Source organism: Megascapheus bottae, chromosome 3 (assembly GCF_031878675.1).
Source record: "Megascapheus bottae isolate mThoBot1 chromosome 3, mThoBot2.hap1, whole genome shotgun sequence".
NCBI classification, from domain to species: Eukaryota; Metazoa; Chordata; class Mammalia; order Rodentia; family Geomyidae; genus Megascapheus; species Megascapheus bottae.
This window is the reverse complement of record NC_143511.1, coordinates 60943398-60967823: the sequence shown is the minus strand read 5'-3', so window position 1 is coordinate 60967823 and position 24426 is coordinate 60943398. Positions and strand designations below refer to the sequence as shown.

At 44.7% G+C, this 24426-nt stretch overlaps 1 protein-coding gene across 2 annotated transcripts in view; it reads left to right on the top strand.

Annotated features, from left to right (window-relative positions):
* Nucleotides 1-24426, top strand: part of Pax5 (paired box 5) — a 167359-nt gene that overhangs the window by 3641 nt on the left and 139292 nt on the right. For both annotated transcript variants that reach the window (XM_090330268.1, XM_090330269.1), the window contains exons 2-4: nt 9379-9544; nt 14974-15171; nt 23024-23088. In XM_090330268.1, the coding sequence (XP_090186394.1) occupies nt 9379-9544; nt 14974-15171; nt 23024-23088 (429 nt within the window). The remainder of the gene's footprint in view (nt 1-9378; nt 9545-14973; nt 15172-23023; nt 23089-24426) is intronic.

Below are 24426 nucleotides of genomic sequence, written 5' to 3'. Positions count from 1 at the left end.
TTTCCCCCTCCTGGGCCTCTTGGCCCTTTGAGCCTAGTACAGAACCTGCCCCAAAGCTCTGGCACTTTTGCACACAGGGAGGTTAGATCTCCAGAAGCACATCTGCTAGTCTCTCCAGAGCCCCAACTGCATGGAAGAACACAGAGATGCCCATGTGAGATGCGAATCCCATTTCTGCCAGGTAATAACTGTGAAATTTCAGAGTAGTCACGTAACCTCTCTGGATCACTGTTTTGTGGCCTGTGAGACTCATCTTCATGGTCACCATATCAGGTCACTTCTTTCCTTTTGAGATTTCCGAAGGTGCCACTCCAGGGACAGTGAATTACCCCCACCTCCACACCCTTCTCCCCCGAGAAAGTCTCCGTGCTGCAAACCACTAAAGTGGGAGGAAGCTGCTTTATGCAAACAGGCTAGGGAGCCAAAGCACCAGCAGCTGAACACCAACCAGGTGAAGGGAAGATTGGAGTTTCTGTGCTACTCCTCTCGGGATGATAATAGCTGCAGCTTTGTCCCATCCTCAAAGTGTCCAAGGATTCTGTCTATGCCTGGTAGGACAACTGATTTGTACAGGCATTTCAGGTTCTTTTATGTGGGAGCATCCTTATTCATTTCCCAAACACCAAGCCACGAGTAGAAGTGGTGGTTCTGAGAAAGATTTCACTCCCTCAGCCTTCTGGACTTGCTTTGTGTGTGATCTTAGACAAATTAAATTCTGCCTCCTAGCCGTTTACAAAATGGGGAAGCTACAGTTTGAGAACCCCTTTAGTTCAAGTCTCTACATCTGTGTGTGCAGATGTGCAGCTGACACTGTCTGCTTCTATTAAGGTATTCCCTGCACTCATCTCTTGAATGGGAATGGGGTCTGGTCTGGGGTGCTGAATTCCAGTGATATACGATCTAATAGGCACTCCAGAATAAAGCCAATAGGCTTTATAGTCTGCTCATTAGAAATCTCTGTGCCTTGAAGTTGTGGGATATGAGGATGAAGATCCCGATAAGGTAGGGGTTCCAGAAAATAGAGAGATGATATCCTCAACCTTCCCCCCCCTACAGCACACCTCAACATTCTGGGTCCCTAGAGGCTGGTCTTGGCTGTTTTTGCAGCTGTGCATATGTTGGGTAGGAATAGGTATCAGCAATGGAAACTTGCCCACCTGCCAGAGACAACTGGGACAGCCCCAAAGGGTGGACCCAAGGGTTGACCCAGAACAAAGATGTAAGGGGAAGAACTAGGGCAGAGAGAGGGCAGAGAAGGAAAAACTATATAAAGAATGAAGCAAGAAAACATCCAGAAGGTCCTCCAGGGATCAGCCTGTGCTCGGTTGTCTTTACAAGCCCTTGCCTTGTTTTGGTGGATTTGTGTTTCATATTAGAACATCTTCACTTATGAATTCAAAGTGGTGACTGTTCAGATCATTTGCAGAACTACTGGGGCCTATATGTTCATTGTCTTTGCCAGAGCAGAATCCGGGCATGTAACACCACTTACAGAACCATAGACTCTTATTAGTTAAAGAGCAGGGGACACATTTCCTTTTAAGATTCAACTTACTTTAAGATCTTGGTCTGGGAACTTTTATACTCCTGATTAAAGACCTCTTTCTTGCTAGGAGAATTCTGTTGGAAATTCACCATGTTAAAAAAAAATCAAAAAAGTATAGGAACTTCTCAGGTAAGAAAACATCAGGTTTTCCCAACAGCTGGAAGCTGCAGCAATTGGACCTGGCATCACTTTATTGACAGAAAAGACTGGTCAGACACCCACTTTTCAGGGACTCTCATTTGTCCTGGATAGTATGGTATACATCAGTTTCCCAAGAGGCCTTGGACAGATTCAGAATTGTTACTGTAAACAGAAGCATTGAACTGCAGCATCACTAATCTCCAAGACATCTGGCAGCTCTTGAGGCAGGCAAGAAAGCCCATTTATAGGTGATTCAGGAGCTTGAAGCCTGGTCTCAAAAACCTCAGCTAGCCTCTTCGCCAAGGAGCCTTCCCATTAGTGTGGGAAGCATCTGTAATATCCTCCCAAACCGTTTGAAGAAACATTGAGGTCCTTACAGAAAGGTACTTGATAAAAATTAGGAAATGTTTGCTCTGGATGGAGTCTGCAGCGAAGTAAGGCTCCTTAACCAAACTGTGCCCACTTTACAGATGAGGAAAGGGAGGTCAAAACTGGCAGGTATGTTCTCTCTACAAGTCCATTACCTAGACCGAAAGCAGGATCTCTACCTCGCTTTATGCTTTCCTCCAACATTCATAGATGTGGTTTTTTTTTGTCTGATTTTTTTTTTTTTAAATTTTTCCTTCTGAAGACTATTACCACACCATACTCTCCATCCCCACTTAGGCTGTCCCCAAATCCCTCAGGGCTTTCCAGAATTCCAACACCTCAGCAGAAAGGTCGGCCCAGCCTGGACCAGACTCATCAGGCACCGCGTGGGCCCTGGTTCCCCTCCCCCTCCTCTATTCGCGATACTCTAGGCCTCAGCCCCACGCGTTTGTCAATGAACGTGGCGCCGCCGCCTGGACCCCGCCCCCCATTCTCTCCCATTGCCCAGGTATCGGCTAATCAGGCGGAGCTCGAGGGCTGCTTAGCCAATGGGGAAACGTTTCGGGCCAGAACTGGCTCCCGCCGTTCTGATTGGCTTGGTGGAGCGTGATTGGCAGGTTATCCCCCGCCCCGCCCCCGCCCCCGCCCGGAGGGAGGCTGAGCCCCGGGCGGCGCTGTCCACACGCAGCGGGTCCTGAAAGCGGCTCCGGGGCGGCGCGGTGGCGCACTGTGCGCGCGCGGAGCAGGCGGAGGTCTAGCGCCGGAGGCGACGGCGGCAGCGCGGGCAGTCAAAGCAGGCAGTGGCTTCTTCTCAGCACCCACAGTCCCGGCGGCCTTGGTGACGGGGACCTTTCGCTCTGTTCTCGGTCCCTCGCTCCACCACGGGGGCAGGCGCAGCGGCTGTCCCGGAAGAGGCGTCTGGAAGACAGTCCAACCAGACCCCCCGAGAGAGGGCGGCGGGACTGGAAGAGTTGGTAGGCGTGAGGCACACAGCCAGGCGAGCAGGAGCCGGTGGCGGTGGTCCCCATTCTTGGGTCCCGGCGATGAGGGCGCCGCGGGGGCCGCGGGAACTTTGAAGGCAGCGGGTCCCGGGGTCTGAGGGTTGGAAGCCCTTTGGGGACTCCCCCATTCTCTCGGCCCTTCCATCCGTGGCGGAAGCCCCTTCGAACCCACCGCGGCCCCTGAACGTCCAGAGAGGAAGTTCTCTGCAACTTCGTCCGAGACGTCCGAGACGTCGGAGACTGAGAGAAGCAGAGAGAGAAAGGACCTGGTGGAGACCGAGGGGGTCCGGGAGCGACCCCGCAGGCACCGAGGCCGCGGAATCAGCCTGGCATCCCGCGGGCCGCGCTGCTCCCGGAGTGCAGCGAAGGGCCGTGTGCTCCGGTGGCCTCCTCAAAGCTCCTTCTATCGGGGTCCGGGGTCTCCTAGCCGTCCCGGAGGTGGGCCCCTACGCTATGTCCCCGAAGCCGCGGGAGCCTTGGCCGCAGCTTCTCCGGTGTGGGCCGGGAGCCGCCGCCTGAGCCAGCCAGGGAGCGAAGCCAGCCAGAGTTGGGCGCCCGCTTCCCAGACGGACTGCGCTTAGCGCCGCTTCCCGCCTCTCCACCTGACTCTCGGCGATCGTCGGCAGGGAGGCTCTGAAAAAGACCCCAGGGCTCCAGCAGTGTTTTCTGAGCTCAGCTCACACGGTGTCCGGCCTGGTGGCGAGGCTCCCTAGCCGCCCTGGGCAGCCCTTTGGCGCCAGGAGGCGGCGGCGTGGGCCGGCCTGGAGTCTGGAGCGCCCCGATGGAAATACACTGTAAGCACGACCCGTTTGCATCCATGCATAGTAAGTAGGCGGCGAGCTCGCTTCTCTCACTCTCCGGCTGGGACCGGGTTGGGGGTTCAGGACCCCGGGGCAGGTATGAAGGCCCCGGAGGACTCTAGACTTCCTTAGCTGCGTAGACAACTTTACAAAGTGCAGGGCTCCCAGCCAGAGGACGCGGAACGACGCGCTTGTCCGCTCAGGCCAGAGCCCTTAAGTCGGTAAATCCCGCCTCCAGCAACGCGTGGTACAGCCTTCGAGCTGCAGTCCTTTCCCAGGCTCCTGCAGCGACATCCAGAGCCTCGGGGACAGCCCTGGCCTGACGGTGTGGGCCGGTTGGAGGGCACGAAGTTGTAGCAGAGGTCAGCCTGAGTCTCAGAGAGCGCCCCACACTTAATCCTGATGGCGCTCTCCCTAACCCCCCCTTCCCTTCTGTGGGACAGATCAACACTGGCGTTTTGGTGGAAAAGTGGAGCCTTGACCAGCCTCTGTATGAGTGAAGGAAGAGGTTGAGGGCTGAGGGAAGATACTAGGTTTAGGGTTCCTAAGACATCTTGGAATGAGAGGGGAATTTGAAAAATCAACGAAATCTCTGTCTCTGAGCGTAGCTTCTGTTCAGGAGACAGTCAGAATACACAGAGACTCTTAAAGACCCCATAGGGTCTTTCTCTGCAGGGCGCCTGCCTCGTGATGGTTTCTGCCATAAAAGAAAAGAAAGAAAAGAAGGAAGGAAGGAAGAGGGAAGGAAGGAAGGAAGGAAGGAAGGAAGGAAGGAAGGAAGGAAGGAAAGAAAGAAAGGAAGGAAGGAAGGAAGGAAGGAAGGAAGGAAGGAAGAGAAAAGCTAATTAGTCACCATCCAGTTGCCCCAGCCTGCTGGAAGCCTCTGCCTGTGTAGGAGACGGGAAGGGTCAGTTCGGTGCGGAGCTAGGCCGGCCTGGTTGCCTGATCTGCGGGGAATCCTGCCACTTCGCCCATTTAACACAGCCTCTTGGGAGACCAGCGCCCCTCTCACGGTGAGTTAACTCGAGATTAGATTCGGAGATTTCAGGGAAATTCCAAGTGGAACGAATCGCGATTCCTTTCTGTTGGCTGTAGAGCCAGCCAGAGGAAGGCGCCAGGCGTGGGCAGCCTCCACTCACTTTCTGAGGGTTGTAGGTCAGGGAGTTGCGCTGTGGCTAGGAGCCCTTACCAAGCTCGCTTCCTCTCCAAGAGCCGGGGTCCAGCTTTCCTAGCTTTGAGTCCCCTATTTAACAAAGGCAGCTGAGACCCGGCTGGAGAGAAGGCAAGCTTCGGGGTGAGAATGTCCGTGTTTGTCACGAAGGCCGAAGGCCCAGTGGCAGCCGGGGAAGAATTATCTAGGCAGCGAAGACTAGCTGCAGGCAGGTCCTTTTCTCTTTGTGTCAATATCCGAGTCGGAGGTAACCCTCCAAAGCCATGGGGGAGATTCGCGTAGAGAATCCCGCTTGCTCTGGTCCCAGATCAAACGATTCTTCCATTCCTCCCCACTTGGGGCCTGCGCTCAAACAAACGGTTTCCAGTCCACGGTGACCCGTAGTGCCCTCCATGGCCTTTTCCTGCTTAGACTTCAACCTGGCTCTGAGCCTTCTACGGAGTGAGCCTGAAAATAAATGATTTGGGGGCAATAATCTGAGAGGCAGATAAGCTGTTGGCTCAGCCAACAAAGATACTGGGGGACAAGATGGGGGAGGGCTGGTTTCCCCATGCTTCACTCCTTGCTGCCAGAAATATATAGACTCTTGGCTGCCTTGTGCTGTCCAGAGCTCTGCCGCCCAGAGGTGGTGCCCCAGCTCTTGGGGAGATAGCATCAGACTCCGTGGTCTCCCGGGTGTGGAGGAGGCAGCTTCTTCCAGGCGTGGGTTAGCCAACTGCTGCTGTCTGTGCCTTCCTGCCCTGGCCTTCAATCTGTCCCCTCTTCGGGAAGTGCTCCCTCCTCCCATTTTCAATCTCCCTGGCAGCACAGTGGGGGGCTGGGCCCCAGCTAGCCTAGCTTCCAAATCTGGAAAAACCTTTGATTCTGGTGTCCAAAGCTGTTTTCTTACACAATATAGGTCGGCTCTGGAATATAACTTGCTGGTAAAGAGTGAGAGGGCAAATCTTGAGAAGTGACTGGGGTAGTAGAGGCTCCCACAAACTCCTCACCTCTTCTTCTTCCTTCCCTTGCCTGGTCAGTTTTTTCCAGTCACCTGTTCCTCTCTTCTCTCAGCTTCCCCTCTGAGCATGACAGCTTCTGTAAAGAGGGGGCAGACACTGCCAGGAAATGGGCACCCTGTCCCCTATTTTAAATCCATAACTCACACCAGCATAATGGCCTCTTCTTCCCTTACGCGTTCTTTCTTTACCAGTTACATGTAAAACTTTTTCTTTTTTGCAGCCAATGTCTCACCTGAATATTACCCAAACCTTCAGTCTTACCTGTTTTACAGAATATGATACTAAGGTCAGAGAAACAAAAGGATTGACAAAAGTTCCCATGGGCAAAACTGAAACTGGTTCTTGGGTTTCCCTATCAGACACAGTGTAGTCTATCCCTATCCTTGAATGTCAGCACCTGTCTATGGAGTGGATAGTCCACTGGGAAGGTTGCATCTTGCTTTTTCTCATACATTTGCTTGTATCTTTGTGCCCCTGTGTTTTTCTCCTATCTAGGAGCAATGTCAACAACCATGTGAGTTTTAGTTAAATATGCACTGAAATAAGCACAGAACACCTCCCCAAGACTCTATTCTTAGCCATGGTCTTTAGGTGTGGGCATCCCCCCCCCCCAGGGCAGCATACCCTTATCAGAACCCACAGAACATCTGTGGAGGCCAGACTCTTCTACAGCAGAAACATGAAGGTCCCAGGGGCATGTATGATTCAACTCTTCTTCCCTACACCAACCCCCCTTAACCAGCCCTTCTCAGTTTGCCCTGTATTTCCCTTATATTTGTGTGTCTGTTTTGTGGTTTTCAACTGACTTGTTTGCATCTGTGTCTGTAAATTCTAAGCACCCTAGAATATGTAGCCGAGTTCACATCTTGGCCCAGCACCCTTCCAGGGGATGAATGCTAACCTAACTGGAGTCCACAGGAAGTAGAGGTTGGGACTCAAATTCTCCAAGGATAGGCTGGGCTGGGGCCTTAGAAAACAAAGGATCCCCCTCCACAGAAACTATCTGTCTTTGTCCCCTTTGTATATACCTCTCGTTTCTTCTTTCCTTTTGCTGTTCTATCTCCATTCCATCAGACTTTGGACTTCACTTATTTCCAGTCCCAGGAGAAGTGGCTTTCTTTAGTCTACAGTTGTGAAACTTCTCACTGTTACCCTTGAAGAGTTCTGTTGGATAGGACTGTGAGTGAGTCAAGAGTGCTAGGTGGATTTGAGGGACTTTCCAGGAAGTTGAGAGAGGTAAGAATCTCTTAGGTCATCATGAATGAAAGTGGACACGTGCACCAGACTGTGCAAAAACATTGGTGGTGAGGGATAGGCAGTTTGGGGATCTTGTAAGACCTAAAGAGACCACACTCTAGAAGACCTTTGGTGTTTTTATTTTTTTTCCTCTTCATTATATAAAACATACTTCCAAATTCACAAATGTCTTGCAGTACTGCTATCAGCATTGATGTCCTCTAAAAATTGTCATTGTATTTTAGGCAGAAAGTCTCAATCATCAATGGAATAGAAAACAACTATTGCAGATGGGCTATGGTGCCTGGACTCCCAAGTGATATCAAAAGTATGCTAGGTCTTTCTGCTTTCTTTTCCTGATCTTTGTTTTCCCAGATGTGCCCATACCAATTTTAAATTTACTTTTTAAAACTTAAATCCAGCCTGTTCTGGAAAGAGGTACAATTCCTCCCTTGTTTTTAATTTTTTTTTATTACAGGCTCTCAGAACAAAGCTTTTCTAAGGCTCTTGGCCAGAGTGTCTACAGCCTTTCTGCTTTAGGTAAACTATGTAATTATATGCCTGATTTCCAAAATTCTGTTTGAAGCACTTTCCTTTTTTCTCTCTCTCTCATATCTTGAAGTGTTCTAAAACAATCAAAACTGATTAAAGCTCATTTTGGAAATCACAGGAAAATTAAGCAGAGAACTAGAACTAAGTAATTTGGCTATCTATGAAATTATGTTTCTCTTTGAGAGAATCTCAAGCTTGTAGAATTTGGGAAATATTAATGGAAAACTTTAGTGAGTTTCTTGAACAGTTTTAAGGATATAAATGATATTATGATGATATCAATCATCCCTGAAAATTTCCATTGTGGTTCACAAACCTGGGTGGTAGAGGAGTCCTGGGGGAAAATAGCTGGGATGAGGTGGTTCGTTTATGTGTTAGAGTGCTGTATGTGTGCGTAACTGTAGAGGTGCCTTCGCTATCCTTCTAGAGTCCAGTTTCATCCAAGTCAGTTCCAGGTAAGGAGGAGATTTTCCTTCTACTCCTTGGCTTTTGAGCTGCCAGCAGCTACCTAAATGCTTGGACTTGGCTCCAATCCTCAGCTATGTCAGTCAACGCCGATTAGCAGCTACTAGGTCAATGATGTTGCTACATTGTATCATTTTGTTTACTGATTTTTTTTCTTTAATTTACTTGGGTCACTGTTTTCCCTCTGAAAGGGACACATGAGTGGAAGAGGCCCTTTCTCTGACTCTTTTTTTTACTTAAAATTCATCCCAGAACCTTCGTAAAATCTGGGACTCAGAAGCTTTCTTTGGCTTTTGTATTCCCCCTCCCACCTCACTCAAAACCAACTCAAAACTGCTTGTCAACTGCAAAACATCCTAAAAATTCCAAAGAAACACCTTTATAACAAATCCTAATGCCGTGAAGTGGAAATGTGCTGTATTCAGAAGACCCTTTGACCCATTTCTTTTGTGTGTTCTGAGAGAGTACAGTGGTCAGGGCAGTATGGCAGCCTCACCTTAAAAGACTAACATTATTGGTTTTAAATTTGTATTGAGGCAGTGATCATCTTTTGTCTTGGTGCTCTGCAGACACTGTTAATTTTTTTTAAGTCTTTAGCTCTTGGATTAGATTGCTGATTTTCAAACATTTCTTTTGCGGAGCTGAATGTTTATTAGAACAGACCTTTTCACTCTGAAGACATTTATCAAAAGAAAAATGATTCACCACATTTCCCCCCTCTTTCAATATGTAGTGTTTTAAAAAATCATTTTCTCCCCCAGGATCTTCCTTAGACTCAGCATTATGCAGTTATAGAGACTGGAGTTTTCATATATTCCATTGTTAAAATTTTTTTATGCGGAAAATGCTAGTAAATAAAGGCAACATAGTATGATCCTTCTATGAATGGCTCAGTTGACTGGCTATAAATGGACAAAGGCTAAGACTAATGTGAAGAAGTGATTCATGCTGTCTACATGATTAGACACCAGACAGAAACATCCAGCCTATAGGCCATTGGTGATCAGAGGGGCTTTAGGCACTCACAGTGGCGTTTCTACTATGTGACTGGTTCTAACCATCCTTCCCCTTGCCTTTTGTTTCTGATCTGTTTCAGGACATGGAGGAGTGAATCAGCTTGGGGGGGTTTTTGTGAATGGACGGCCACTCCCGGATGTAGTCCGCCAAAGGATAGTGGAACTTGCTCATCAAGGTGTCAGGCCCTGCGACATCTCCAGGCAGCTTCGGGTCAGCCATGGTTGTGTCAGCAAAATTCTTGGCAGGTAAAGGCAGGAGTTCCAGGCTTCCTTTGATCTCTCAAATAAAGACCTAAAAGATAGCCCAGGAGCTGTCCAGTGTGCCAGTGTCATAGTCAGGGTCATGGCAGTATTTTGTTCCACATGCACAGGAACGTTTGCAAAGCCGTTAATACTATTCAATTCAAACCAGCCTTTGGAAACCCCCATTTCAAGTGAAATGCAGAGTGGGATAACTTGTCAGGAGAGACAGCATAATTTGTGAAAGTCTGATCAATTATTCTGAAAAACCCAAGAGTAAGAGGCTCTGGGGAATTTTCCTTACATATCTTAGGTGACATCAGGGCCCTAGGCAGGACTGGGTGGGGAATCCATAAGTTAGTTAGAATTTCTTCTCTTCAACTTTCATCTTCTCCCCTCTTTTCTTCCTTTCTCTTTTTCCTTCCTTCCTTCCTTCCTTCCTTCCTTCCTTCCTTCCTTCCTTCCTTCTTTCCTTCCTTCCTTCTCCCTTTCTCCCTCCTTCTCTTCCTTCCTTCCTCTGTGTGTTCGTGCGCGCGCGCGTGCACGCGCGCACACGTGCGTGTGCGTGTGTGTGTGTGTGTGTGTGTGTGTGTGTGTGTACATACAAGAAAGCAAAACCCAGAAACCTGCTAAATACTTACTCTACTATTGAGCAACATCTCTAGCTCTCGATGTTTCATTTTAATATTTTCAAATAGCACAATTTACTTTTAAAAGCCCGTCATCAATTTTTTGGTTTTGGGTTATCATCAATATTACAATGTTGGGCTGCAGCATTTTCCTTCTGTGTGCTTAGTTCCCTTTGTAGTGACAGGCATCCTAAGTAGAGATTAAATTAGAAGGGGAAAAATAGCAACAAAAGCAAACACTAACTCTCAAATCTGACATTTGAAAGTTGCCTCTTGACCTGGCGATTTGCTGCAAGCAAAATACGAACAATGATGATTTTCCCAGAGGACTAGATAGCATTTTAGTGCTTGCATTTATTTTCTCCATAGCTTCAGCATGCTCTAGGGATGAGGAAATAAACCTACTGAGGTAAAGTGTCGAGACTGACTGAACCAGGTATATCTGGCCTGTCAGTACTGGGGTTGAGATGAAGTTTAAAGGGTTCAAGGACCATCAGCGTCTCTCTGTAACCCCCCAAAACATAACCTTTTTTTTTTAAAATTAGGGAGGGGGCATGTGGTAGTAATTCTTCCCTGGCAAGCAGGAACCTTCTTCAGTTTAAATGGCTGTCTACTATATTCTTCCAGGTCAGACAACCACCCCTGTTCTATACCTTGCTTTCTGGTTTGAGAATAGATTGAATAAAAAAAATAAACACTTGGAAGTATGTCCATGACAGCATGGTTTTCTGTTTGTTGTTTTCTTTTCACCTGATGGAATCCAAGAAATTTTCTCAGACAAAGGGACTAATAGTGTTGAATAACCTTGTAGAGTCTTGCTGAAAGCCAAAGGAAGAAGTTTCAGGGTCAGGGATTTGGCTGCTCCTTCAGGTCCTTTGACCCTTGTGTTGGTTCTTCATCTTCTTACCCAGTGCAGGTCACCTCAGCTGTGGAGGCTGTGGGCTTCACTCCTGTTTTGTACTCTGCAAGCAAATGAGCCCCAGCCAGAGTTCAGTCAAGAACACAGGAAACCTGCCTGCTCTGGTTATACGGTGGTTTTGGCAGGTAGATAAGAATGACAGGAACACAAGAGAGTAGTCATCAGGGAGACAGAGAAAAGAGAAAGAGGAAACAAAGGGAAATGAGATGACTTTACAAGAACAACAGAAAGGTAGAGAGATGAAAACAGGACTGAGGGGAAAGAAAAAGAAGAAAGAAGAGAAATACTTAAACTATCTCAGCATTCGACTTCTAGGGTGGAACTGTATCATGTATCTTTTTATGAAGCTTCTTTGAACCAAGGGAGAGGGAGAGAGAGAGGAAAGAAAGAAGGCCCTTCCTTTGTTTTGTGTTTTGATTTTTTTTGCTGAGACATCCTTGCTGAGCCGACATTTTGCTCGCCGTTTGAAATCTTCTCACAAGGGACATCCAAATGACATGTCCTCCTGTTCTGGAGCCCTAGAGGCCTCCAAATCTCCCATGGAGACTGAGAGGGAACAGAGACCCTTCCAAGCCCAGCCGGCAGTCTCCCATGGCCCAGAATAGATTTGTCACTAGGTAGAGTGGCACTCGGAAGTTACGTGCCGCTCCGATGCCTGGCCGTTTAAGTTGTCAACAATAAATTGGAATTTCATAGCTCATTATTTTCATAACTAAGAACCACAGTGGACAAAATGTCACTCTAATTAGAACTGCCTTTTAAGAAACAAGTTCAATCCTAAAACAGTGTGACTAGGAATTTCTGAACTGGGACTGTTCGATCTACTGATATTTTTTTTTTGTCACGGAAGAATTTGATGAGCACTTACAAGGTGACAGTAAGCAGAGGATGTGTACTGTATAGTGGTTGTGATTTTCAGAGTCTGTGTGTCAAGGGAAGCAAAGCCCTTGGGGCAGGCAGGTGCCCAGGTCCCCTCAGGAAGGTAGGCAGACTGCCAAGAGTATGGTGTTCAGTTTAGAACTCAGCACTACGGTTGGGTTAGAAAGGTAGAGCTCAATGGCATGTGGGGCTGGGTTAGGTCTATCCAGTGCCTGGCAGTTGTCTCTTTCTCTCAGGAGAATAGTTGGGAGGTTCAGGTCATTGAAGCTGTTACACAGTAAAATAAATAAATAAATAACGCATTTTAGTGGAGCTTTTAATCCTTAATCCATGTACTTTATACAAATGATCTTTGTCTTTGCAAAATGTTTCATGAGCTTTCTGCATTTCTGTCTTCAGAGGAGGACAAACACCTTTTCCATATTACGTAAATGGAATAGCCAAGGCCTAGAGAGCTCAAGTGAGTGGGCCAAGATCACACAGCCAGTTAGTGTCAGAGCCACTGACAAGCAACTACACTTCTTGACTTCCAAGCTTGCTCTTTGCACTGAAGGACTCTGTGTTGGTGGCTGCCGTTCGCCTTTTGTCTGTAAGCCAGAGGGCTGCACGGCTGTTTTGCGGAGATGAAAGGGTGGTTATTAAGTCTGAATCCTCACTTGACACAGTTGCGGGTTGGGGTTTCGGGAATGTCAGTGTTGTCTTCTAAGTGCCTGGCCCATGTGTCAGTCAAAAAGAAGACAGAGACTTCTCATGTCAAGCCTGAAGACTTACTGTTGGCACTGCTCAGGTGCGATAGTCAGGGAATGGTGCCGTGTGCTGCCACACTCCAGCTATGTGAGCAGGGGACTCATCCTGCTGCTCTCTTAGAGTTGCTGCGTGACTGTAGGACCCTTATTCATATCCAGTACAGGGGTGTCTATGGGGCTGTCACCCCTGCACTGAGACTGTCCCTGTCCTAACAGGCCCTCAGGGACTGTTGTCTCAGTGAATGAAAGACGCTTGTGGAAATGTCTGGCAAACAGTCAAGCTCTCTACAGTAACAAGAATCGTAGCTGTTAATACTTAATATTTTGTAACCAAAGATGCAGCTTGCTAGGTAGCAAGAAGAGTGCTGGCTTAGGGGTTTGGGTTGAAAGCTGTCTCTAGCTGCCAAAAAGAGCTAGGTGAGTCATGGAATCTCCTAGTCATTTATTTTTTTTTTCCTTTCTGTAAAATCCTACTGGCCTCAAAGGATTGGTGTGAAGATCAAGATCATTTGAAAAAGAGCTCTGTAAACTTTAGAGTGCTGTGTCTAAATAATGAGTTGTTAGGTTATAGTATGAATTGACTTTCTATTGGAACATCTGCAGGACAATTGGAATTTTCAGGGCTTGTGATATGCCTTGATTTAGGCACTTTCCTCATTTTCTAGCAAAAAAGATAATTTTTTGGATTAAAAAAACATTGTGAGTAATAATTTCTTAGGAAATCACAGAAAATTGCTTTCAGCAGTTTTTATTTTTTATTTTTTAGGAAGAAAGAGAATACGTTGAGTTCTGCCTTAAGGTCAGAATTTGTAAATGACTCACTCTTCTCAATGAAAAATAGAATTTTCACTTCCACATCACTGCTTCCAAATTATTTCTTCCCTTCTAGAATATTCACTCATTTGGCCTTAACAAGACTTACCCAGGCTGTGATTTTAGCATCTTCATAAATGTTCCACAGTCATCTATAAACGTTTCTAGCTATCCAGACTCACCTCATTCCCTCCCCTCTCAGAAACACGTTAGGTTTACAAATTACAAATCATTTTTAAAATGTCTTTTGGTTAAGAAAAAATTCAGCTGCATGATAATCTCCTTTAGAAGAGGAAATCAAGAATTCTTCTGTACATATTGAGAGAGACATCCAGTGACGGCTCAGATTCAGAGAGAGAATCAAGTCATTTTTTTCTTCCCTGAAATCATCTTTCATGCCACTCTTCTCCCTGGTCTCGGTTTTGCTGTAAAACCCTGACATCCTATTTGTGTTAACGAGGAAAAGCTGATAGCATGGAAATTCCTTAGAAACAGCCATTTACCTCAGGGGAGGTCCCAGGAAGAGCTGCGGAGACTTGTGGTTGGTGTTTTTGATTGCTTGGGTTTTGACTTCCAACATATATTTCCCATTAATTCTGGAATCCAATACTCCTTTTAATTTTATACCACAGCTATTGTTTTTCTCCTCTGGAAAAAATGCATTGTAGGGGATGGTTTCACAAAAGGCTGTGGATTTTAAGGATGAGAGAACTGGAGACTCAAAGACCAAAGGAACCTTTTGGGGGAAATTTTGGTTCAAGAGGCTTGGCCATATTCCAAGCTTGGCCACTTTGTCCTGTGTCACCCCACAGAAACCATTTAACCTCTATAAATCTTGTTTTATATACCATAAATGTGTAACTATTTATTTGTTTATTCATTTATTTATTCATTTTATGCAAAACAATGAACATGCTTTAGAACTGTTGCAGATCAAATGGAAAAACTGACTTGGTGTTTTCTGTATATTGTGACATGGTGGAGAAATATCAAATGATTTTGTTCATTTAATGCATCCTACTAGTGTAGTTCTACTAGCCAAGCATGCAATTTAAAATTTTCTAGTAGCAAATTAAGAAAAGTAAAAAGGATCTGGGCTTAATGGCACATATCTATAATTCTTGCACTTGTGAGGTAGAGGCAAGTTTGAGGCCAGCCTAGGAGACTTGAAAAATAAAAAATAAAATAAAACAAGGAAAGACAAGACAAGAAAAAGGAAAGTAAACAGAAGTATAGTTTTGTGTTTTATTTAACCTAATATGTAAAACATATCATTCTGACATATAACAAATACAAAAAATTGTTAGTGAGATATTATTCATTCCTTGGTGGTTGTTTCATGTTTTAAAAATCTGAATGTAATTTCCATTTGATTCACACTATCTGTGTTTCAAATATTCATCCATTTTGCTTGTTTCTTGACTAAGCTTCTTTCTCTTTGGGTCCTAGGTATTATGAGACAGGAAGCATTAAGCCGGGGGTAATTGGAGGATCCAAACCAAAGGTTGCCACACCCAAAGTGGTAGAAAAAATTGCTGAGTATAAACGCCAAAATCCTACCATGTTTGCCTGGGAAATCAGGGACCGGCTGCTGGCTGAGCGAGTGTGTGACAATGACACGGTGCCCAGTGTCAGTTCGATCAACAGGTGAGGGAGAGTTGATGCAATGGGTGGGTGGATCTGGGTGGGTGAGGGGGGGTCTTGTAGGTTCATTCTGTGTATACTTCCTGGAAGATCTAGTCTTTCTCCTTTGCTGAGTCACCTCAGGAGTTTGTGGACAAAGGCAATGTTAAATGAGTCTACTGGCTTTCTGCTACCTTTCTTCTGTTCTCTCCAAAGTGGCCAGGATTCTTTGGCCCAGGAAGAGGAGATCCAGCCTACTTCCTGGTTGCTTGAAGGTTCTCTTTTCTTTTTCGTTTGGTCATGGGGCTTGGACTCTGGGCCTGGGCACTGTCCCTGAGCTCTTCAGCTCAAGGCTACCACTCGACTCCTTGAGCCATAGTACCACTTCTGGTTTTCTGATGGTTAATTGGAGATAAGAGTCTCAGGGACTTTAGTGCCTGGGCTGCCTTTGAACCATGATCCTCAGATCTCAGCCTCCTGTGTAGGTAGGATTACATAGATGAGCTGTAATCAAGCACAGCTGTTTGAACATTTTCTGAGCCCAGAGTCATCCAACTGTGCAGAGCACTTCTCAGTGAATGGTCCTCCACAAATATTTCTCTTTCTGCTAGTTAAGGCTCAAGGTATTAGCACTGGCTATCCGATATTTTATTTGGACAGAGATTGAAAGCTGTCCATGTGAGATGGAAGTTTTGACTCCCTTCTCCATCTTGCCAGCACCTTGATGCAGGATCTCTAGTCCTCATTCATCTTTCTGACAGTGTAGTGTTCTAGTGATTCTGCTGTGTCTTCCATCTCCAAGGGAAAGGTCCAGGTGCTAAGGAACTATGGAGTAAGGACATTGCTTTTTTACCAAACTCCCGCAAATAACCCACGGAGAGAAAATCAGGGAATTATCAGAGTGCCTGGCGTAGTCTTTTCTCGAGAGCAACCATAACCTTTTCTCCTCTCTAGGCCAGTCATATGTCTAGTAGTGCTGTTACAGTTTTAAAAACTAATTGCTGAGCTAGGCATGGTGTAGTGGCTCATATTTGTAATCTTAGCACTCGCAAAAGCTAAGAACATCATGAGTTTGAGGCCAGCCTGGTTTCTATGGCAAGATCCTGTCTTAAAAACAAAATAGAAAAATAAACATAAATAAATAAATAAATGAAAAGAAATAAAATTCTGTAGGAAAGTTGTTTACTGTAGATGTTATAGTCTTGACTCACAATTAAACCCATGCTAGAGATAAAGGAACATAAACACTTATTTTTTAAAATCACACACACACATACACACACACACACACACCCCACAAAGAAGCCAGTAGACTGAAGATTTGAACAGTTTGCACTTCTCCAAGGTCATAACCTGCAGTGATCAGGGCAAAACTTGTCTGGTAAGGTGATGGTGCATCTCTGGGGAAAAAATAGATCATCAGATTGGGGTTCACATACTTTAATGCCTTATATAGGGCTAGGCAAATAAGGTGACAACAAAAGCAGAAAGCAACAGGAAGTGATAGAGTCCATGTTAAAATCAACAGCATAAGCCCTATTAAAGGCACAGTTACTTCTAGCTTCAGCTTAAGGCTATCAGGAGTGGGGTCTATTTGTTGACCAGAACTTTCCTTTTTTCAAGATAAGCCAGAAAATAGAACCTGTGAGTGCTATGTGTTGTGTTTGTTTATATGGAATATCTGGATTTTTAAATGATTTCCAACATGATCCATTCACTCCGGCTTTGATCTTCCATAATACAAGGATGAAAACTGACTTATGATGAATATCATTTCATATATGTGTCATGCCAAACCAGTGAGTTTGTGACTTTCCCTTTATCTGCTTACAAGCAAGGAACTATGACAACCTTATAAAAATACGTTTATTGGGGCTGGGAGTTTGGCCTAGCGGGAGAGTGCTTGCCTAGCAAGCACCTAAGACCTGAGTTGGATTCCTCGGTACCACATAAATAGAGAAACCCAAAGTGGTGCTGTGGCTCAAGTAGTAGAGCTCTAGCCTTGAGAAAGCCCAAGGACAGTGCTCAGGCCCTGAGTTCAATCCCTAGCACTGTCAAAAAAATACAGTTATTTAAGCCATAATATAAGTTATTTGAAAATGTGTGGGTCAAAGAGAGCAGGCGTTCCAGACACAGAAAGGTCTATGATGGGGAGACTTGAACGAATGGTCCAGGAACATTAGGGATCAGTGACTACTTTGTACTGGGATCTGTGCTGGTGGAGGTCCTGGTGCTAGTTTCTGGGGCCTCAGGGACCTCCCAGATGTCCTAATTCATCTGGATGGCTGGCTGCTGGTGCCTCCAAACTGCCTTCATATCTATGGTCTCCTACAGTTCTCAAGACCTGGCTGTGTCCTGTGACAGGTATAGGGACTGAGGCCCAGATATAAAGTATGGTAGAAAGGTGATGTTGAGGCAGATCTAATAGTTGAGCTGATGGTGAGAGGTGACCTGGTCTCTTCCCATCACTGTTCTGTGGGAGGACAGAGCTGTGAGTCTATGAGAAGAAAGGCAGGGAGAAGTAACATATTCAATCTTATTCAGAGCCTCAAGGCCTGCATGATGCGCTGCCTGTTTACCAGATCCATCTGGTCTACAGCCTTTTCCAGTGTTCCTTGCTCATGGCTTCTCTCTTCCTTGGGCTTCTCACTGTGCAATTCAGTAAGAGTTTAATAAATGGAGGAAAATAACTTGCCCATGCACTGTCCCCTCTCCCACTGACAAGCTGAGCCATGCAGCATTAGTATTATTTTCCACAGGAAAGCAAATCTCTGGTTGCACTGAAATAGATACAGCTTTTAAATGTTGTTAGTGTCATCAAGTAAGAGAATGAAAAACTCTCTCCCAGCTCTTCTTTCCCCTACTTCCAATAACTAGACAGGGAATTGTAGCTGCATTGATAGGTATTCTGGGTGGCCACAGGTCCCCTCCACTATCCTTCTCCAGAAGTGCATGCATGTCTTTTATCTGCTAAAACGGAATGAGTTTTGTTAGGCTTGTGGGAAGTTCACTGGGACACAAGCGTATTCATCTGACTTATTAAGGATGTTGAGATTCTGTAAACCTATATGAGGAAATCCAGCTTGGAAGTCAATCAGAGGTGGCTGTCCCAGAGGTAACCCCAGTAGTGGGTGGAATGGGGGTGGTGGGTTTTTTCCTCTCCTCCTTCAATATACTGGGGTTTGGACTCAGGGCTTTACTCTTGTTAGGCTTGTACAGTGCTTCTGAGCCATCCCTCCAGTCCTGTTTCTCACCAGTTGTTTTTAGGATAGAGTCTTTACATATGAATTTGAGCTGTAATCCTCCTACTTTTAGGCTACCTGTCTCACTAGAATCACAGATCTATGCCAATTGACCAGCTTCCTGATTTCCCTTGAGTTAGAATCTTGCAGATTTTTCTGCCCTAGCTGGCCTCAAACTGAAGTGTGAGCCACTAGCACCTTGCTGGGTCTTCCTCCTTCAGTGTGTAAATCTGTGACCAAGTAGTGGGGATGCAAAGTGCTATCCCCAGCTTGGAGTGTGGTACAGCTTTGTTTTCAACAGTCAGTTGATATCCATGTGAGAAAGTGGGCCAACATTGCTGGGTATTCTGGTTTTCCCTGACCAGTTCACTTGTTTTTCCTATTGGCAACAACTTAATATAGATAAACAGCACAGATGTTGGAGTTAGGTTGGGGCTGACAGCTGGTTAGTTCTGATTTTAATCCTACCTTTGGCAGTCAGTCTTCTGAGATGGCTTAGCCACTTCTGTCTTCTCCACAGGCCTGGGGGCTTCCATGGGTTCTTCCCAGCTTGGTCCCAGATATTTGGATTTTCAGCCCAGCTGAGGTGGCAGTTTCATAACACATCATTGGTTTTGGTGTTTCTTCTTCCCTAGCTCCCTCTTTTCAAGAGACCATGATGTCCTTTCTCTTTTACAGTAATTTTGTGAAGAATGGTAGGGTAAAGTGATGAGGAGATCCAGTTTTTCAAAGGAAGAGAAGTTAAAAATTGAATCTTCAGTTGTTTATAGTATAAAATCCTTTGTAGTTTAACCCTCCAATCCTAAATACATTTTGAATCCAAATAGGTTTATGCTTCATAAAGGATCACTTCGTTTGAACACGATTGAAAGAAAAATACTTAGGCGTGGAAGCTAGAAGTCTGGATTGATTTGCTGAGTGAATCTGGCCAGGTCACTTGAACCCTTTGGGCTTTAGTTTCTGCATTGTATTTGATTATTAAACTCCTTTTTTTTTGGTGAACCAGAGGCTGTTCATTATGGTATCCAGAGCCATGCTCAAACTCAGCCATGTAAACATGGGCTCTGGGTATGTTTGTGCTTGTGAGCGTGTCCATGTGCATTGTAGAGATTAAATCCAGTGCCCTCAGCATGCTATTCAATTGCTCTACAACTCATGTTTTTCAGCTTTGATGTTTTGATTGCCAATTATTTCTAATAGTCTCTGGCAAAGTGAGAGAGAGAGAGAGAGAGAGAGAGAGAGAGAGAGAGAGAGAGAGAGAGAGAGAGAGAGAGAGAGAGGGAGGGAGGGAGGGAGGGAGGGAGGGAGGGAGGGAGGGAGGGAGGGAGAGAGGGAGGGAGGGAGAGAGAGAGAGAGAGAGAGTTGGCACTGGAGCTTGTTCCTGAGCTTTTTTGCTCAAGGTTAGCACTCTGCAAATTAAACCATAGCTCCACTTTCAACTTTTTGGTGGTTAATTGGAGATAAGTGTCTCACAAACTTCCCTGCTTGAGCTTACTTTGAACTTAATTCCTCAGATCTCAGTCCTGACTAGAATGATAGAAGTGAGCCACTGGCACCTGACCTGAGTATGCCCTTATTGGATAAGACTTGAAGAGTTTGGCATTGTTTTATTGTTTAGTTCTTAGGAATGTTATAAATCAATTACAATCTTTCCCTGCTACCATTTCTTCTCACTCAGAAATGATACTCTTTGTTTTTAATCAGGGGCTGCTACAATCAGATGAGCAAAACCACTCACCTCTGGAGGCAGCTTTGGGGGATTCCTTGTATTTGTAGAATTCTCATAAAGCACCACTGCAGCCTTCAAATAGGGGAAGAAGGTGTCTGTTTTTACCCAAGATGCGGTTTGATTTTTTAATTTTGAGACAGTTTCATTATGTCTATCTGTAGCCCAGGCTGGCTACAAACTCTCCATTTTCCTGCTTCCACTTCTCAAGAGCTAGGATTACAGGCATGTAACTCCCATGTACTTTTTAAGGCCAATATGAAATATTTGGATAGTTTAGGAGTTAAGCTTGTCAAGTTTTACAAAAACATCACTGAGAATAACAACACCTAATATTCACTGAGAATTTCCTATGAAATAACTGCTTCTGACTAGTTAACTAATTCAGTCTTAATATTAATTCTATTAAGTAGGAATGATCCTTAGCCCTACTTTTCAGGTGCAGAAACAGAAACAGAGAAGATCATGTACCTGGCAGATTATAGGGTTGGGGTTCAAATGATAGTAGTTTGATTCTGGAGCCTGAATAATCATGTACAGTGGCTATGTATCAAATTACAGCTGGAGATGCTTTACCAATGATTTGCAAATATTTCGAAAAGGAAATTAGGTGGTCATAATTTGCTTTTTAAAAATCTTTGAACTTATTTTTATTGCTGTATGTTAAATTGTGCACAGTGAAGGGTTTTAAATTTCTTCCTGAGTTCAGTGAGAAATTGTTATGGTATATGTTATCACATACTTTATATGTTTGAACCTGTGAATCTATATATTCACATGCCTAATGGAATCTCCCTACACACATGTACATAGAAAACATGGCATATATGCATATGGAAAAATTAATCCTATACCAACTTAATTTCAGGTGTTTAAAAAGCTAGTCTCACTCTCATGTCTTATTCCAGTGCACTCCTATTTGCTTAGTTAGGTAAGTGAATGTTGGAGAAAACAAACACAGACTGTGAATATATTTGAGGCAGCACTGAAGCTGACTCATCAGAAAAGGGCAAAAAGGCTGCACTCCAGGGGCCAGTGCTCAGAGGATCTAGGAAGAACGGGGCAAGTCCCTTCTAGGATATCAGTGGACGATACCCAAGGTCCTGGCTGTCTAGTGCCAAGCTGTAAGGTCAGCGGAGCACAGCTGACTGTCCAGAGGGCTAAGGGGAGGCAAGTGCTATTTATGTCCTTTGTACTCATTTGCACAAGCTAGAGACTCAGTGTAGCCTTTCAATGACCTTCTAGGAATAAAAGTCTGTCCTGTGCAAACAGATGTTTGTTTTTTCCCGGATAAAAACTGTGTACATGGCTTAATCGTGACTTTGGCATAGATAAAAAAAAAAACCACATACAGGTATTTCCAAATGTGAACAGAAATGTTGGCATGATAATGTACAAAAATATGATCTTAGATATTATTTTTGATGGGGATTGAACTCAGGGCCTCCTGCTTGCTAGGCGAGTGCTCTACTGCTTAGCTACACTTTGAATCTTTTGCTTTTAGTTTGGTTATTCAGATGGTGTCTCAAGTTAATTTTTCCCAAGCTGGCCTCACACTACAATTCTCCTATCTTCTTTTTCCAGGAAACCAGGGATGTTTAACCTCCTTGGAGGCATATACAATGACATGCAGCCTAAATAATAGTCTTTATACTTCTCCATGTTGTCTAAATAGTCTATAGTGAGCATATATTATTATTATTTCCATAATGAAACAGAATTTCAAACAAATGGTCTTTGGAAAGATAGTCTTTTAAGGCTGGAATTGAGCTTTTCTAGACATCTTATAACTCACCTTCTTCCAAATTCCAGGGTCGGAACTTCCTTGTAGATCCCGGAGGGGTTTTGGGCTTTGTTCTGATCTGTTCTCAAAGATGTACTGGCTTGTGGGCTCCTGAGGGCGCCAGGTGTCATTCCAACTGAAAGTTTACAATGGAGACTCCCCAGAGTCCACATTTACGCAGGATTCAGAGCTACTGGTCCCAAAAGAAATATTCTACTTTTATTCCTTTAATACATTGGGATTTTTCTGTAAATTTTTAAAATTTTTATTTGAAAAAGTAATTATTCAAACTGAGTAAAGAATGTGATGAAAATGAACTCTACAATTCTTAGGTGGAGATGGGAGTGAGGGACTGGGAAAGAGTGAGGAAAGGGAAGACATTGTACAAGAAGAAACGTACTCATTACCTGATTCATGTAATTGTTATCCTTCCATACATCACTTTTATAATAAGAATAAAGTAAATAATAAGTAAAAAAAGAACGATCTGTTCCAACTCCTTCATTGTATTAGGACTCACAATGGAATGGACTTGCTCACAGTCATTTCATTGTCTATGCAAAGATAGACCAGGTTGCCTGTGGCTCCTAGCTGTGTGGGTCCTTTCTAAGTGATTTTTTGTATGAAGCAGGCTTCCTTTAAGCCAGACCAAGCACTGATTGGTTCAGGAACAAAGGATATATTACTTAGTAATTTAGCAGGTGGTTGGGGCATTTGACTTATTTGTGTCCCTCTAGGGCAGAAAAACAGCCTGTAAGAGCTGCCAAGGCACAGTTCCTTCATCCCATAGTTGAGAGAACAAACTCTATGAAAGGAACTTCCTCAGATTACCCATTTAGTTCATTATAGAGCAGGGGCTTATTGCCAGGGGAATGCTAGTGAGTAACATTGACACATTATTCCCTTTCTTCAGAGAAGGCACTGAGGGCCCAGAGAGGGATGCAAGTGACCAAGAGACATCCAGGAAGATAATTCTTTTGACCACTTTACCCCCATAATCCCTTTTACCTCTGCCCTATGCTCTAGCTTGGGTGTGGGTTTTGTGGTCATCTTTGTATAGCTGATTGAAGTCTCTTTCCTTCCTGATGGTAAATAGTCATTTGTTGTTTTCCCAACTGTTCACAGGATCATCCGGACAAAAGTACAGCAGCCCCCCAACCAGCCTGTCCCAGCTTCCAGTCACAGCATAGGTAAGAAGAACTTTAAAAAAATTTTTTTGAAAATCTAATGGGCTCCAAATATTCTAAAGAGAACTTTTAATCATTCTTATGGACAGATAATTCTGCATAAAACACTTCGGCACACGTACTAATGCGCCTTCTTTGTCATTCTCCAAGGGCTGAACCTGGTAAATGAATTTTATAAATACTGCTAAAAGGTTTTGAATTTTACTGATTATTATGATAAATAGCTTTCACCATGAGACAGAAAATTGAAATCTAAGCCAAAAAAATCCACTAATGGGGGTCTATAGAATGTCAGATAATTAAAGTAATAAATCAAGAAAGGGATACTTATTCATAACATTTTCTGCATCATTAGTCAGTAAGTAGTTTTGAATGTGTTTTTTTCTTCTATCAACCAGCCCTTCTACAATTCTTTGTGCACTTGCAGTCTTGAGTGAAGATGTGACAAACTTCCCAAACTTTCTTTCTCTATTTTTCTTGCTTCCATCTCATGTGCTCTGAACTGTCTGAGCTTACCAGTGGGGTTTCTGCTATACATTGATGAAGTCTGAGAGTGACCCTGACATCCTGTTTCTTATCACAGAAGGGTTCAGACTTTCCCCTTACCTCCTCTTCAAAGATGAATTGAAATGTGTCGGTCTAAAGCACAACATTTCTCCACTTGGAATGAAGAAAACACCTGTGGCTAGGGAAAGGTTAGTCTACTGTAAGAAAGTGGAGAATCACTGAGCAAACCTCTGATAGTTCTAGTTGCCATGGTGCCTGTGCATTCTGCATAATCACACTTCTATTCCTTCATCATTGGTACTTTTCTTGATTAAAAACTTGAACTTCCCACGGTGATAGGGATCTGGCAGAGGCTGGCTTAGAGTCTTAATTCTGTCATTAACCCACCCAGTGAGTGAACTGAGAAAATCCTTTTCCTCCTCCTCCTGCTCCTGCTCCTCCTCCTCCTCCTTCTCCTCCTCCTTTTCCTCCTCTTCCTCCTCTTTTCTTCCCTCCTCCTCTTCCTTTTCTCTTCCTCCTCCTTTTTTCTCCTCTCCCTCTCCCCCTCTCTCCCTCTTCTTCTTCTTCATCTCCTCATTCTTCTGCTTCTGCTTTTTCTTTTTTGCCAGTACTGAACTCAGGGCCTGAATCCTTGGGCTTTCTCTACTACTTGAGCCATAGCACCACTTCTGGCCTTTTCTGTGTATGTGGTACCAAGGAATCTATCCCAGGGCTTCATGCATACTAGGCAAGCACTCTACCACTAGGCCACACTCACGGCCATCTGTTACTTCTCTGAGCCTCAGTTTCCTTATTGATGGATAGAGTAACACAAACCAGGTGCTCTCTGAGATT